Below are 16,837 nucleotides of genomic sequence, written 5' to 3' on the forward strand. Positions count from 1 at the left end.
CAGTTCCCTGAGCAGGAATCAAACACAGGCCCTCTGCTTTGGGAGTGTGGTGCCTTAGCCACTACACCACCAAGCTGCTGCTGCTTGGTCGCTTTAGTCACGCCCTACTCTGTGCGACCCTATGGACTGCAGCCTTCCAGGCTCTTCTGTCCATGGGATTCGCTAGGTAAGAGTACTTGAGGGGTTTCCTTGCCCCCCTCCAGGGGATCTTCCTGACCCAGGGATGGAACTTGGGTCTCGCATATTGCAGACAGATTCTTTACTGCTGAGCCAAGGAGGTCCCTCGTTAGTTTAAAAACCAGTCTAGTCATGAATTATTGATACTGAAGATCTGCTAATGTTATTTGGCATTGAGGGGAAAAAGCAGAAAATTCATGAGCTGGATTGTCAAATGCCAAATAACACACCAAGATGACTAGTTCATGGTCAGTTCAGTTCAGTTCAGCTCAGTCGATCGGTCGTGTCTGACTCTTTGCGACCCCATGAATCGCAGCACGCCAGGCCTCCCTGTCCATCACCATCTCTTGAAGTTCACTCAGACTCACGTCCATCGAGTCCGTGATGCCATCCAGCCATCTCATCCTCTGTCGTCCCCTTGTCCTCCTGCCCCCAATCCCTCCCAGGATCAGAGTCTTTCCCAATGAGTCAACTCTTCGCATGAGGTGGCCAAAGTTCTGGAGCTTCAGCTTTAGCATCATTCCTTCCAAAGAAATCCCAGAGTTGATCTCCTTCAGAATGGACTGGTTGGATCTCCTTGCAGTCCAAGGGACTCTCAAGAGTCTTCTCCAACACCACAATTCAAAACCATCAATTCTTCGGTGCTCAGCCTTCTTCACAGTCCAACTCTCACATCCATACATGACCACAGGAAAAACCATAGCCTTGACTAAGTGGACCTTAGTCAGCAAAGTAATGTCGCTGCTTCTGAATATACTATCTAGGTTGGTCATAACTTTTCTTCCAAGGAGTAAGTGTCTTTTAATTTCATGGCTGCAATCACCATCTGCAGTGATTTTGGAGCCCAAAAAAATAAAGTCTGACACTGTATCTACTGTTTACACTGTTTCCCCATCTATTTCCCATGAAGTGATGGGACCAGATGCCATGATCTTCGTTTTCTGAATGTTGAGCTTTAAGCCAACTTTTTCACTCTCCTCTTTCACTTTCTTCAAGAGGCTTTTTAGCTCCTCTTCACTTTCTGCCATAAGGGTGGTGTCATCTGCATATCTGAGGTTATTGATATTTCTCCCGGCAATCTTGATTCCAGCTTGTATTTCTTCCAGTCCAGCATTTCTCATGATGTACTCTGCATAGAAGTTAAATAAGCAGGGTGACAATATACAGCCTTGACATACTCCTTTTCCTATTTGGAACCAGTCTGTTGTTCCATGTCCAGTTCTAACGGTTGCTTCCTGACCTGCATACAGATTTCTCAAGAGGCAGGTCAGGTGGTCTGGTATTCCCATCTCTTTCAGAATTTTCCACAGTTTATTGTGATCCACACAGTCAACTGCTTTGGCATAATCAATAAAGCAGAAATAGATGTTTTTCTGGAACTCTCTTGCTTTTTCCATGATCTAGCGGATGTTGGCCATTTGATCTCTGGTTCCTCTGCCTTTTCAAAAACCAGCTTGAACATCAGGGAGTTCACGGTTCATGTATTGCTAAAGTCTGGCTTGGAGAATTTTGAGCATTACTTTACTAGCATGTGAGGTGAGTGCAATTGTGCAGTAGTTTGAGCATTCTTTTGCATTGCCTTTCTTTGGAATTGGAATGAAAACTAACCTTTTCCAGTTCTGTGGCCAATGCTGAGTTTTCCAAATTTGCTGGCATATTGAGTGCAGCACTTTCACGCATCATCTTTCAGGCTTTGAAACAGCTCTACTGGAATTCCATCACCTCCACTAGCTTTGTTCATAGTGATGCTTTCTAAGGCCCACTTGACTTCACTTTCCAAGATGTCTGGCTCTAGATTAGTGATCACATCATCATGATTATCTGGGTCGTGAAGATCTTTTTTGTATAGTTCTTCCATGTATTCTTGCCACCTCTTCTTAATATCTTCTGCTTCTGTTAAGTCCAGGCCATTTCTGTCCTTTATCGAGCCCATCTTTGCATGAAATGTTCCCTTGGTATCTCTAATTTTCTTGAAGAGATCTCTAGTCTTTCCCATTCTGTTCTTTTCCTCTATTTCTTTGCACTGATCGCTGAAGAAGGCTTTCTTATCTTCTTGCTATTCTTTGGAACTCTGCATTCAAATGCTTATATCTTTCCTTTTCTCCTTTGCTTTTCACCTCTCTTCTTTTCACAGCTATTTGTAAGGCCTTCCCAGACAGCCATTTTGCTTTTTTGCATTTCTTTTCCATGGGGATGGTCTTGATCCCTGTCTCCTGTACAATGTCACGAACCTCAGTCCATAGTTCATCAGGCACTCTATATCAGATCTAGACCCTTAAATCTATTTCTCACTTCCACTGTATAATCATAAGGGATTTGATTTAGGTCATACCTGAATGGTCTAGTGGTTTTCCCTACTTTCTTCAATTTAAGTCTAAATTTGGCAATAAGGAGTTCATGATCTGAGCCACAGTCAGCTCCCAGTCTTGTTTTTGTTGACTGTATAGAGCTTCTCCATCTTTGGCTGCAAAGAATATAATCAATCTGATTTCGGTGTTGACCATCTGGTGATGTCCATGTGTAGAGTCTTCTCTTATGTTGTTGGAAGAGGGTGTTTGCTATGACCAGTGCATTTTCTTGGCAAAACTCTATTAGTCTTTGCCCTGCTTCATTCCGCATTCCAAGGCCAAATTTGCTAGTTTCCCCAGGTGTTTCTTGACTTCCTACTTTTGGATCCCAGTCCCCTATAATGAAAAGGACATCTTTTTTGGGTGTTAGTTCTAAAGGATCTTGTAGGTCTTCATAAAACTGTTCAAATTCAGTTTGTTCAGCGTTACTGGTTGGGGCATAGACTTGGATAACTGTGATATTGAATGGTTTGCCTTGGAGACGAAGAGATCATTCTGTCATTTTTGAGATTGCATCCAAGTACTGCATTTCGGACTCTTTTGTTGACCATGATAGCTACTCCATTTCTTCTGAGGAATTCCTGCCTGCAGTAGTAGATGTAATGGTCATCTGAGTTAAATTCACCCATTCCAGTCCATTTTAGTTCTCTGATTCCTAGAATGTCAACGTTCACCCTTGCCATCTCTTGTTTGACCACTTCCAATTTGCCTTGATTCATGGACCTGACATTCCAGGTTCCTATGCAATATTGCTCTTACAGCATCGGATCTTGCTTCTATCACTAGTCACATCCACAACTGGGTATTGTTTTTGCTTTGGTTCCATCCCTTCATTCTTTCTGGAGTTATTTCTCCACTGATCTCCAGAAGCATATTGGGCACCTATTGACCTGGGGAGTTCCTCTTTTGGTATCCTATCATTTTGCCTTTTCTTACTGTTCATGGGGTTCTCAAGGCAAGAATACTGAAGTGGCTTGCCATTCCCCTCTCCAGTGGACCACATTCTGTCAGACCTCTCCACCATGACCCGTCCGTCTTGGGTTGCCCCACGGGCATGGCTTGGTTTCATTGAGTTAGACAAGGCTGTGGTCCTAGTGTGATTAGATTGACTAGTTTTCTGTGAGTATGGTTTCAGTGTCTGCCCTCTGATGCCCTCTTGCAACACTTACCATCTTACTTGGGTTTCTCTTACTTTGGCGTGGGGTATCTCTTCACGGCTGCTCCAGCAAAGCACAGCCACTGTTCCTTACCTTGGACGAGGGGTATCTCCTTCCTGCTGCTGTTCCTGACCTTCAATGTGGGATAGCTCCTCTAGGCTAGTTTATGGTAACTTTAGAAAACTCCAAAGAACAAAGGACTATCTCTCTAGAATACCACTGCAGAGTCTCCAGGTGTTGGAAATGTTCCTGTCATTTTACTTCTACAGTCTGTGCCTTATACAACACATCCCCCAAAGCACACCAACTCAGTAAAGTTACATGAACTTGAATAACAGCTTTTGGTTTTATATTAAAAACACAAAGCCAATTAAGAAATAAAATATGCAACTTTTTAAGGGTTTTTATCTAAACTGCTCCTATCTTAGTTTCTCCATACCAAGTCTGTACTAACCAGTGTTTCTCTCTGTAGGGAGATAAAGAAGCTGAATTAGGGCTTCCATTTTCCCCGCTTTGCGATCGGAAGTCTACGATGGTGGCCCAGTCCCAAATAGGTAATACTGAGAACTGGTGGTCATGGCGAGCAAGTGTGAGCCTGTTAATTTTCAAATGGATACACAATGTTTTTCACTCATGAAAATCTACTGCATATGCATGATAAATTTAATTTTTAGACTGATCTATATGGGGGTGAATGGTAAGAATTTTGAAATATCCTCACAAAATGAATCAACAGAGCAGAGTTAGTAAATAATTGTTATTCTCTTTGTAATCCTTTTATAAAATGCAGAGCTTTCTTCTCTTTCTGTGCAAGAGACAGCATTTTCGGTTGTTTTGTTGCTGATTATTTTCTGTAATTTAATTCTTTATATATGGAATAATCCAATGAAAATATTAATGTATCCGTTCTGTTATTACTAAATTTGAATAATATGCCTAATGTACTAGCTCATATTCTTTTGGGAAAAAAATTCTTAGGATATGAATATGTTAGGGAAACCAACAGGAAATTTGTAAAATGATATTGCTCCCAACCTTATTTATTCTTTTCATTTGTGTTTATGTTAGGAACATCAAATCCAGCCCATGATTAAAACATATTATTGCTATTGTTAATATATTAAAATGGTGTTCCCTGGGCCAGCATCTTCATTTCTGGCATATATGACCAATAAATGAAAGAATCACACCTTGCCTCTGTAGTTGGTTCTGCACCACCTCCTCCAAAGTGCTGATCACCTGTCAGAAAGCTTCTTGCTCTCACCTTTCCTACTTCCTACCCATGTTCCAATAGCTGTTTTCCTAGCTGCCATAACACAGGTGCCTCTCATCATTTACAAGGTGTGAATACGGCAGGTTAAGGGCCTCTGTGGGCAGAATGAGAAAAATTAAGTTTCTGAGGCTTGTTGCTGTACTGTAATTACTGCCATGTTAGTAAAGGTGACTCATTTGATAGTCGCTAGATCCCAAGCATTTAAAACCGTAGACAAAACTTGAAAGAACACCCTGGTGGTCAATTAACATTGATTTAACTTGAAGTCATCAATTAAAACACAAAACTAAAGTTTTTTGAATTAAAAATGTACCTTAATATACACTATGGTGAATCCAGTTATTTGAAATGAGAATTACTTTATCCAAGTTTCTGATGAATAGGATATTTTTTTAAAGTAGATATTTCCCAGGACACTGTCATTTAAAAAGCATCCCCACAGTGTTCTCATATTCAGATGATGGTCTGTTGCTCCCAGTTGTGTTCAAGGCAACAGACATTTGATTTCCAGCACCACACTTCTCCTGGGCCCTCGGGTGTTGAATGTACACAGAGCTTGTCTTCTTCTCCACCTAAACACAGGTAGTAAATGCTCCCTAGAGGACCATGCCCGTTCTCTGTGCATGTCACTTTCCAGTTTGATGAGTACTTAAAATGTAGAAGTCTTTATACAGTCCTGACAACTCAAAGTGGTGGGATTAACGCTGTCTCCCAGAGATGTTACTGTTCCCTGACAGATTTAACAGAATACACCCACGCTCTGTGAACTAACATTTTATATCCTGAATATAATAAACAGCTATTTGAAATATTACCTCACTGGCAGAAAGCTCTGACTGATATAGTATGAGAAGAAAAAAAGTGGTTGCCTTCCTGTGGCTTGAAAAAACAGTTCAACTATTTAGTTTCTTTGGAGCTTGGATATTATTTCTTGTTAGTCAATAACAAAATTCAACAAACAAGTGAAGATTTTTTAGAAAGGAGAGTGATCCCTCTCATTAACAGCGAAAAACAAATTGACTCTGGTTAGTCTGAAATTATTGTTAACAATAATATGAGGCTGAATATTAACAGGAAACTCAATACACTTGAAGTAGCAAGTTTAAATTGTATCCCATTTTCCCTGCTTGAGAGAGGATTTTGTAGAGCAGTTAAGATTGTGTTATTGGATTAAAATTAATTGCAAGGGGTAAACTAGGCCAACATTGTAGTTGAAAATTGCTCTCAGGAGCGTTAGAATCTGAATTATTACTAATTTAGAATTTAGGAAATTATAACACTTGACTTTGTTGATATTTATTTATGTTTTTGCTTTTGTAGGTTTCATTGATTTCATAGTAGAACCAACATTTTCTCTTCTGACAGACTCAACAGAGAAAATTATTATTCCTCTTATAGAGGAAGACTCGAAAACCAAAACTCCTTCCTATGGAGCAAGCAGGTTTGATTGTTTTCTTTTTGTGTGTGTTTTCTCTTTTACTTATAATTATCTTTATTATTCCTTACATTAAGCAGGAAATTCTTAGAAGAATTACTAGGTAGTATTGCCACCTAATGGCTCTATAATATATTGCATCTGCCTTTGAAATTAGGAACTTGATGTCCACTAGAAAAAATATCCAAGTTTAATACTAAGGAGTATTACAGAATCATATTCAGTACTCAGGAGAATAAATATTACTTGAATTTTTATTGAAATGTATGAATTACATCCTGGATATATTAACATATCCAATCGTGGTAGGCAGTTGGGAGAGGGGAATTGTGTTGTGTTGCTAACAAATCAATCATAGTCCACTTGTATATCTAGAAAGATGCCTACTTCAAAGTTAGCCTTTTAGATGACATGAATACAATGGATCTGGATAATGTGTAATAGTAAAGTCCATTTATATACAATTTAAAACATTTCAACCTAGATTTTTTAATTGATAAATGTGTTAAGGATATTATTTAAAACTTCCAGTTGCAGAAAAATTATGCTAAATTCTTGCCCATACGAACACATAGCTGTTTCTAATAACATACCAACAGGGTCCTTAAATGTTTCCCTAGTGAAGAAACAGAGGAATGTTCTACCTGAGAAAGATCCGGGTTAGCCTGGTGATCAAATGATGGGAGGAGGGGCAGGGACAGTCATCTGACTTTGTGCTCCAGAATGCTGGTGTCTCTTTTGTGATGTTCACCAGTGGACTCACCACTAAGTCAGCTTGTCTCAAGATTCTGCTCCTCTATGTAGGCCTCACCCACTGCCGTCCCCATCCCATAACACATGCCATGGGATTATGATCTGCTGCTCTGGCCCCGTCCACGAGGGGAGGAAGGTGCGAGGTGAACAGCACTGGGCCTGAGCTGCTGCCTTCCTGCTTCTCCAGCTGGTTTTGTAAAGTGTTTCAGGCTTTGCTTCCTCGTCCCTTATTCTGCCCTTGGCATTTTCTGGTTTCTTTGGTTGTTACTATTAGCTCAATAACCTATATGTTATCTCACGTTGCTGATTCCTTTAGACGATCAAATATGAAAGGCACCACAAATGATGGAACCTACTCCCCCGACTACTCCCTTGCCAGCGTGGACCTGAAGAGCTTCAAAAACAGCCTGGTGGACATCATCCAGCAGAACAAAGAGAGGTGGAAAGAGTTAGCTGCTCAAGGTACAGCTTATGAGGCCTTCCTGCCATCCCTCTCTGTCCTAATGCCTCCTCTGAGATGCTGGATTGTGTTTCCCCCTAGATTTCCTCTTTTACAAAATATGCAAGCTCTTAGAGGTATTTATAACTTGGCTATTCATAAGAAAATTGACTATTCATAAGACTTTGACTATTCATAAGAAAATTGGTTTGTCTGTTAAATATAAAGAAATTCTGCTCTCTTTGTGCCATGTAGGCTGTAGAGGTATTGAGTGGGTGACAGTCAAGTGGATGTAAAGGAAGGATGGGACAACGTAAGAGTGACTAAGCTTTACATGGCGCAGTAGCCTCCTATTCATTTCTAGAGGTGCTTTTGATCCTGTGTTCAGGCTTTCCAAATAGATTTTGTGTTGCACTAGGAAAGCAAGACTTTGTGTCAGAGATTTGAGGGTTTTTTTTTTTTTCAGCTTTATTAAGTTATTTCTTTGGCTGACAGTTTCACTCATGAGTTGGAAAGGTCATTTGTAATCTGCTGCTGAAGAAATATGTTCCTGGAATATCGTAGGTGCTTTAAAGTTATTTATTGAATGTGTTTTTGAAGGAAAGAGTGAATGAATAAACTTTGCTTTGAATCTATTAATTCAGAAAGGAAAAACAAATGAGCATATTTTCAGAAATAGAAAGAAGACAAGAGGGAAACAAGATTTCTGAAACGCCTTCTATGTACCAGGCATTTTACATGTATTATCCTATTTTCTTTTCAAGTGGAAAATATTACGTTCATTTTACAGTCTAGAAATAGAAGCTCATACAGCTTCTAAGCACTAGAGTCAAAACTGATTCTCTACCCAAGGTTTTTCCCACTGCATGCTATTATACTGTCCCATATCTTTCAATAAAGTATGAAATATTTGAGTTGAATATGAGTTGAAATGAGTTGAAATATTTATATTTATATAAAATAATATGAGTTGAAATGTTTATATTCAACAAATCCAAGAATCCAATTGACCAAAATGCACTCTACTCCAAGAAAGTTTTAACTAAAATGAACAACAGTGAACCCCAAACATCAATCCGTCACTTAGAATCTATTTGTTATAAAGGAAGCTCTGTGTCAGAATTGGATTAAGTACTACAATTGCTCTTTTTCTAACAAAATTTATTGTGTTGCACACAGAGATAAATTTTAGATTTACATGAAGTTCTCAACTTACATTTCTGAAATTGAGAAATAATAACTCAGTCCTGCAGGTATAAAATATAGAACCAAGATTTGAAGATAGGAAGTCTGGCTTTAAGCAAATTAAAATCATAGAGCATTTTAATAATATAATTTCCAAGAGTACTTAAGTAGAGCATTCATTGTTTGAATAAAGAAACTTATGTTGAATTTTATTGATAAAATTACATACTTGGTTTCTATTTCCAATGCAGTGGTAAACTAGATAAACTTAAAGAAATATGGTAAAGGACAACTAGCAACGCTGGATGAACTATTGCTGAAAAGAAATTGGCCCCCATAGTGAAAGTGAAAGTGTTGGTCGTATCTGACTCTGCGAACCTATGGACTGTAGCCCACCAGGCTACTCTGTCCGTGGAATTCTCCAGGCAAGAATACTGGAGTGGGAAGCCATTTCCTTCTCCAGGGGATCTTCCTGATTCAGAGATCGAACCCAGGTCTCCAGCACTGCAGGCAGATGCCTTACCATCTGAGCCACCAGGGAAGCCCTGGCACCCATAGACCTGTTCAAATAAAGATAAAACAGAAATTCAGAGAAATAAAGAAACTTTGGAGCCAGGATCTCTCCCGAGGGCATCTGTTTACTGAAGTCATGGGTTTGCAGACTCAGTTTACTACCACACTGGGTTTATGCCAGAAGCGCAAATTTGGTTTTACATTTAAAAATTCTATTACTGCACTCATCATATTAATGATAAAAGGAGAAAAATGTAAGACCTCAAGAGACGCAGAAAGAACATTCAAGAAAATTCAGTATCTATCTGCTTTTTAAATTCGGAGGAACATTCTTAATCTACCAGTTTTGTTTTCCCACTTGGTTGCCTTCATTCTTACTGCTTAAGGTTTCTTTTTTATCCCAATATATTTCTTTACGGTTTGAAATATTTGTACTCTATTCCTATTATTTTCATAATTAATTATAAAACGTTAAATCTAATAATAATAATAGTAATCAATAACCAATAGTAAATAACAGAAAAGTTGACCAGTAAGTTTACCTTTCCACCAAACAACAGAAAAACCTTAAAAAAATTTTTAACTGATATTTTATTTTTAAACATTTTAGAAATAGACTTTATATTTAGTAATTAAAATTTAAAACATCTTGAAATTCAAGAGGACAACGTCTTTTTAGCATTGTTTTGAAAAATCAAGCTCATGCAGGAAGACCCCTCCAAGGTTCTTCCTCTGCCAGCCAGATATGTTCCTCAGATAACCATAGGAGAACTATATCAGACCTTCCAGGTCTATTTGATTGCTGGGAATTTTTGTTGTTGTTGTTAAATCCTGATGGTCTAGCAGTTACTCCAAACTTGGACCACAATCTCAAGCTTGCAAAGCTGTGGGGTTTCCACATTTGTTCTAAACTAAATCCACCACTTTATATTGGAGAAACTGTTTTTTCTTTTTTTTCTGTCTTATCCCAACACAAATTGCGTCTACCTGTGGGAGCAAAGCTGGTTTCCATTCTCAAGCTGGTGTTGGTGGGGGAGGTTGAGAGCAGCTCCAGGCAAGAAGGTCCAGATTCCTGCTGTTTGTACCAGAATCTCCAGGAATTTTTCAAGATTAAATGCTTCTCAAAGTGTTGTGTTGCCTTGATTGATTTCCAGTGTGATGGAATAATTGTTTTTGTTCATGTTTTCCAATGCTGTGCTTCCTTTCTGTGCAGACCAACAGGAAGTCCTCTCTCTCCACATTGGTTTTGGGAAAATTAAATAAGTTGATTTATATAATTTTTTTACAGGTACCTGAAATAGTAGCCATTAAATGAATTGGCTTTTATTATTGTAATTATTACTTACTGTGCTTCTGCTATGTGTTCTAGGAATTAGGAGTACAGTAAAGAAACAAAACAAAACAGAAAAACTAGAAACACTTACCTTCAAGAAAGAATTCACATTAGGAGCAAGATTACAATTTTAAATAAGGTGCATAGGAAAGATTTTACTGAGAAGGTTAATGTAAATAAATACATGAAGGAGGTTAGAAAGACCTATGAGGAGGTCTGGCGTAAGGGGTGGGGAATAAGTTTTCAGACAGAAGAAATGACCAGCACTGGGAGGTGGAGCTTGGCTGACATGCGAGAAATAACAGGAGGCAAATGAAACAGGGAAATTAGGCAAGTGGGAATAATGTAGGCAACGTGATAGATGGGTAATGTGACGCTCCATCATTGGTTTGGGTCCAAGAGAGAAAGGAAACCTAATATATTTCGAAGAAGAAAACTAAAATAATATGAACTGAAATTTTAAAAGGATTCCTCTGACTACAGAATGGAAACCATTATGTTTGCTAGGTAAAAATGAGAGTGGTGAGAAGGAGGCAAGAAGCTGCTGTTCATGGCCCAGAACAAAGATGTGGGCTCATTACAGGTAATAGTGGTGGAGAGACAGTGTCTAAACTGTGGATACCTGATCCAATAGGCATGAGTGGGAAGGGACAGCACAGAGATTGGATTCTGGATATATTCTGAAAGTAGAACTGGAAGAATTTGTTAATAGATTAGATGTGCTGTATGAAGTCCAGAGAAGAGTCGAGAATAATGCCGGAGTTTTTGGTTTTCTTAAATGTTAACTGTGTATGAGTAAATTGCTATAGTCATTTTGCAGAACACTTTGGCATTCTCTAGCAAAGCTGAGGATGCAATGCTATATTTCCCCCAGATCTCACTTGTATGTTTTTACCTTAGAGAGACTTTTGCTCTTGTGCATCAGAAGACATAAAACATTCATTGCAGCATTGTTCATAAGTACAAAAAACCTAAAAACAGTGGCAAGATGGATTCATAAACTGTGATTCTTATTCATGTTCATACAGCTGTTAATATAAACCTTCATTGTGAATATTAACAGGGATGAAAGATCCAAATAATATTAAGCAAAATATGCAGCTGCTGCGTAATGTAGCAAGACACCATTTATAGAAAGTTTAAAAAACCAAAAACTGAATAATAGGTTTTAGAATACACACTAAAGAATGATAGGGGAAAATATTCATCATTGTTCTAGGGAAAGGATGGAGAATTTATTTAGGAGTTAGTAATATTTTATTTCTTTAGTTGAGTTCTAAATGAACACTGATGTTCATTTGGTGATTATGGTTATGCCTAACATACATGCTTTATATATGTAATATCCATTTTATGAATAGAGTATTTTATAATAAAAGATTTTTAAATGTGATCTGCTACAAAAACACAGCAACCAAAACAGTTACCTGTTTTGAAGTTAGTGTGTATCAGATACTGCCACTGTAATTTCCCATTGCTGTCATCTCTGGCCTGAAATATGCTGAGGATGAAAGTTTCCTTATTATAACTGCATTAAGATGAAAATAAGCAGGTTATATGATGCTGAGAACTTTGGAATAGAAATTAAACATCAAGGTTCTGAGCAAATGTTTACTCATCATTGTGGTACCTCTGGACTTCCCTCGTGGCTCCGACGGTAAAAGCGTCTGCCTAAAATCCAAGAGACCCAGGTTCGATCCCTGGGTCAGGAGGATCCCCCTTGAGAAGGAAATGGCAACCCATTCCGGAACTCTTGCCTGGCAAATCCCATGGACGGATGGAGGAGACTGGTAGGCTACAGTCCGTGGGGTCGCAAAGAGTCAGACATGACTGAGAGACTTCACTTTCACTTTCGTGCTACCTCTGAAACGGTATTTCATTGTTATCTCAAAACCATCCCACTAATCCTAGAGCCATGGATGGTATGGATGACTAGGTTCTATGGTAGGTAGCTCCTGGGTCATCAATAACACACTTTTAAAAAGAATAATTTCATTCAATAAGTCTTCAATTCAGGATCTGAGAACATCTGTTAAAGAATATTGTAAGAAAATTCATTCCTTTTTTTAAATCTGTTTTAAACTTTAGACTTTTTATTTTATATTGAGGTATAGCTGATTAACAATATGATAGCCTCAGGTGAAGAGTGAAGGGACTCAGCCATACATATACATGTATTCATTTCCCCCCAAATACCTCTCCCATCCAGGCTGCCACATAACATTGAGCAGAGTTCCATGTGCTAAACAGTAGATCCTTGTTAGTCATCCATTTTAAATATAACAGTGTGTACATGTCCATCCCAAACTCTCTAACTATCCCTTCCCCTGTCCTTTCTTCTGGCAACTGTAAGTTCATTCTCTAAGTCTGTGCATCTCTTTCTCTTTTGTAAGTGCATCTATATTATTTATTTTTAGATTCCACATATAAGGGATGTTGTACAATATTTCTTCTCTGACTTCACTCAGTACGACAATCTCTAGGTCCATCCATGTTGGGGCAAATGTCACTATTTCATTCTTCTTCGTGGCTGAGTACTATTCCATTGCATACACGTGCCACGTCATCTTTAGCCATTCCTCGGGAACATTCAGGTTGCTCCCATGTCTTTGCTATTGTCAGCAGCGCTGCAGTGAACATGGGGTGCATGTATCCTTTTGGATCATGTTTTTCTCTGGATATATGCCCAGGAGTGGGATTTCAGAGTCATATGGTAGCTCTATTTTTATATTTTTACACATTCTTTTTTGATACAGGGTATTTTCAAAAAGTAAAGCCCTTGAATGGCAAACACAAAAAGGAAAAAAAAATGCTTTCTTCCATCCCAAACTCATTTTGGTTAAAGGTATCCATTTAGAGTGAGTAAATGCCTTCATTATCTATTCAGCCTTCCTCAGCATCTTAAGTCTTTGCCCAATCTCTACCCTCTTCTGTACTACTCAAGAGCAAACAGGAGATTTTAACAGAGTATGTGGCTGTCTTTCTACTGAGACATGTGGAGGGAAATGGTGGAGAGAGTCACTTTTCTATTTCTACCTATGGATTTTCAGACAAATCACATAACTTTTCTTAACCTCGATAAATGTTATTATTGGGAAAATCATATCTTTCCTAATGAAGGAGCAAATATTTCCATAAATTCTGATCAGTCTCCATTTATGCCCGAGTTCTGAATGTCTATAGTGCAGCATTGAGAACAAGACATCAAGGAAATGAGAAAAAAGAGTACATTTGATGGCCAGTGGGTGAGAGATACTCCCAGTTAACCGCCAAGAAAATCTTTTACAGAAAAGAAATGTATTCTTTATAAAGTGCCACATAAGTGTCTCATTTTCACTGGTGACCTGCCTTCCTATGTCATGAACAATGCCTGTGTCTGAAGCTGAGATGGAGGAGTAGATTAGATTTTATTTAGAACAGCCCCAAGTGGCAAGCACAAATATCTGTTCTCCCTTGAAGCGAAAGAGTTGTTTTTTTAAGTCACCTGAGAGTCTGGATTCTCTTTAGACATGAGAATTCCAAACTGACCTAGGTCCACTAAAACTAAAATCATAAATGAATCCCAGATCTGTTTTCTTTCCTATCTTCTCAAAGAGAATGTGTACTTGAGAAGAACTAGTTATATCCCAGGGTGAAATCTGGGTGGTCAGTCTGGAATGAAATGCACTATGTTTCTTACTGTACTGAGTAATTTTATGATTTATTTAATATTGATTCAAACCCCAAAACACTAGGCACAAAGAAGATTAAGAAGTGGAAAAGGAGGCAACGTGAGAACTGAGACGCTACTGGAGTCACATTGTGCACAAATCACAGCTGTTTAGAACCAGAAGGAAACCTAGAGCTAGCTTAAGGCAAGCATGACATTTTAGAATATCTATTAAAAATGTCAAACACACCAGCGCTTTCTAGTTTCTTTTTGTGACATATTCCCTACATAGTTGCTCTAGAGGCATAGAATGTGTTCAGTATAATATAATTCATCTGAAACTTTTGAAACCTGCTTAGGCTTAGTAGTTCATATGCTCCACCAAAAAAAGGAAAATAATGGAGTCTTTATTAGAATCTCTTTGATATAAATGTGGGGAAATTGTCATCTTTATAATATTAAGTCATCCTATTCATATTTATCTTATCATTCTTATGTCTTCTTTCATGTTTATCAGAAACTTATTTTTCTTTGGTAATAATAACAGTAGTAATGATGACAGAAAATACTTGTTAGTGATATTAGATGTTAGGTACCCTACTAAGCATGTAATATATTATGTAATCACTTAATATTTATGATTAATAATACTATGTTTAAAGTTCCTGAATATAGTTTGTTGGACTTTCCATCAGTACTTTATATTTTTATTGCCCTGTGAATGAGTATTTCTTGCAGGTGTATAGAAATACAATTTGCCTTTGCATACTTTTCTTCTACAAATCCCTGGAGGAGGCCATGGCAACCCACTCCAGTATTCTTGCCTGAAGAATCCCATGGACAAAGCAGTCCATAGAGCTGCAAAGAGTCAGACATGACTGAAGCGACTTAGCAGGCACACACAGGCACTTCTACAAAGGACAGTTTCTTCTTCTCCAAATGTATGCCTTTTATGATTGTTTCTTTTGAGATAACTACACTAGCAAGTTTATCTAGAATGATCTGAAATGGAAATAATGATGGCATTCAGCTTGTCTCTGAATTTAAAGGAAGATGGTGAATGTTTCAGCATAGTGTGATAGACCTTAATTTCTTTGATCTGCTCTTTATGAGGTTAATTATATTCCCATCAATATTAAGAAAATAAATTTGAAATAAAACATTTAGTTTTAACAAATGCTTTTTCTGTAGCTTTTTAAAATAATTCACATGATTTTTCTTTTTAATTAGTTCATACAGTGAATTATATTAATAGATTTTCTAATGTTGAACTACGTTATATTTCTTGGATAAACTCAATTGTTATGTATTACCTTTGTTATATATATATATATATATAACTTTGGCTTGCATTATAAAATTTATATTTGTGGATGAGATTAGCTATTGTTTCCTTTTCTCATACTGACCTTGTCTAGTTTTAGTACTGAGATTACAGTAGCCTTATAAAATGAGTTGGAGTTTGAAAATTCTTGACTTTAAGTGAAATTAGTAGGACTACCTTTAAAATACCATTAAGCTCAGTGTTTTACTTATGGTGAGTTTTTACCTGCTAATTCAGTTTCCTTAATGTTCACATAGAATTTTTTAAATTATTTAGTGTTCAGAGTTTTTAAAATTTTGTGAGATACAGCATATTGCAAAAGAATATATAAAACATATATGTAGTATTTATAAGTTAATAAGAAAGTATACATTATCTTAATAGACAATCATTATAGTGGCCTATAAGCAATAGTGGGCTTCCCAGGCGGTGCAAGTGTAAAGAACCCAACTGCCAATGCAAGAGACAAGAGACCCCGATTCGATCCCTGGGTGGGGAAGATCCCCTGGAGGAGGTCATGGCAACCTTCTCCAGTATTCTTGCCTGGAGAATCCCATGGACAGAGGACCCTGTCGGGCTACAGTTGATAGGGTCACAAAGAGTCGGATATGATCGAAGTGACTTAGCATGCATACACACACATGAAATAGTATGCTAGCAAAGTTTGACAATTAGCTCAAAAATTTGTGTATACACACACATGTGTACATGTATATATATATGTTTATTATTATTATACAAGTTTATTACTATAAAGAATGTGTAACACATAATTTATAAGTACTAATAAACAATAGTCTTATAAATTCTGTATAACTAATTGATTCTCTCAGAATACTTTCACCAATTTTTGACAAACTCTTGTGTCTGTTGTCAACTTATGGTTGCAACTGACAAATGGGTGTCATTCAGAATGATTTTTTATTTATGTCAAGAAGGAAGATGAATGTACAGAAATACATGTCTGATTTTAAAAAACATGAAAGGCATATTCAACTTCACTTGTTCGTCAGAGATGCAAATGACTTCTTTGTCATTTAATTGGATAATAGTATTTGAAGAGTGGGGGGAAATTCCCTCAATATTTTATAGTATTTATAATGTAGCAACTATAGACATGATACACTTTTAAATTCAATCTTTATTTTTATCATTATCCCCACCATTTTAGACAGGAGTAAAACAAGAAATCAAGCCCCAGTCTGGAAGGTTTGATGATATCCATGGTGTGAATATTCCCACCATGGCCTG

At 37.6% G+C, this 16,837-nt stretch overlaps 1 protein-coding gene across 1 annotated transcript in view; it reads left to right on the top strand.

The window, feature by feature from the left end:
- PDE1A (phosphodiesterase 1A) overlaps positions 1-16,837 on the top strand; it is a 385,920-nt gene that overhangs the window by 338,417 nt on the left and 30,666 nt on the right. The window contains exons 12-14 of the mRNA XM_052658277.1: positions 4,155-4,236; positions 6,276-6,396; positions 7,460-7,605. Of these exons, the coding sequence (XP_052514237.1) occupies positions 4,155-4,236; positions 6,276-6,396; positions 7,460-7,605 (349 nt within the window). The remainder of the gene's footprint in view (positions 1-4,154; positions 4,237-6,275; positions 6,397-7,459; positions 7,606-16,837) is intronic.

This window comes from Budorcas taxicolor, chromosome 2 (assembly GCF_023091745.1).
Source record: "Budorcas taxicolor isolate Tak-1 chromosome 2, Takin1.1, whole genome shotgun sequence".
Classification (NCBI taxonomy): Eukaryota; Metazoa; Chordata; class Mammalia; order Artiodactyla; family Bovidae; genus Budorcas; species Budorcas taxicolor.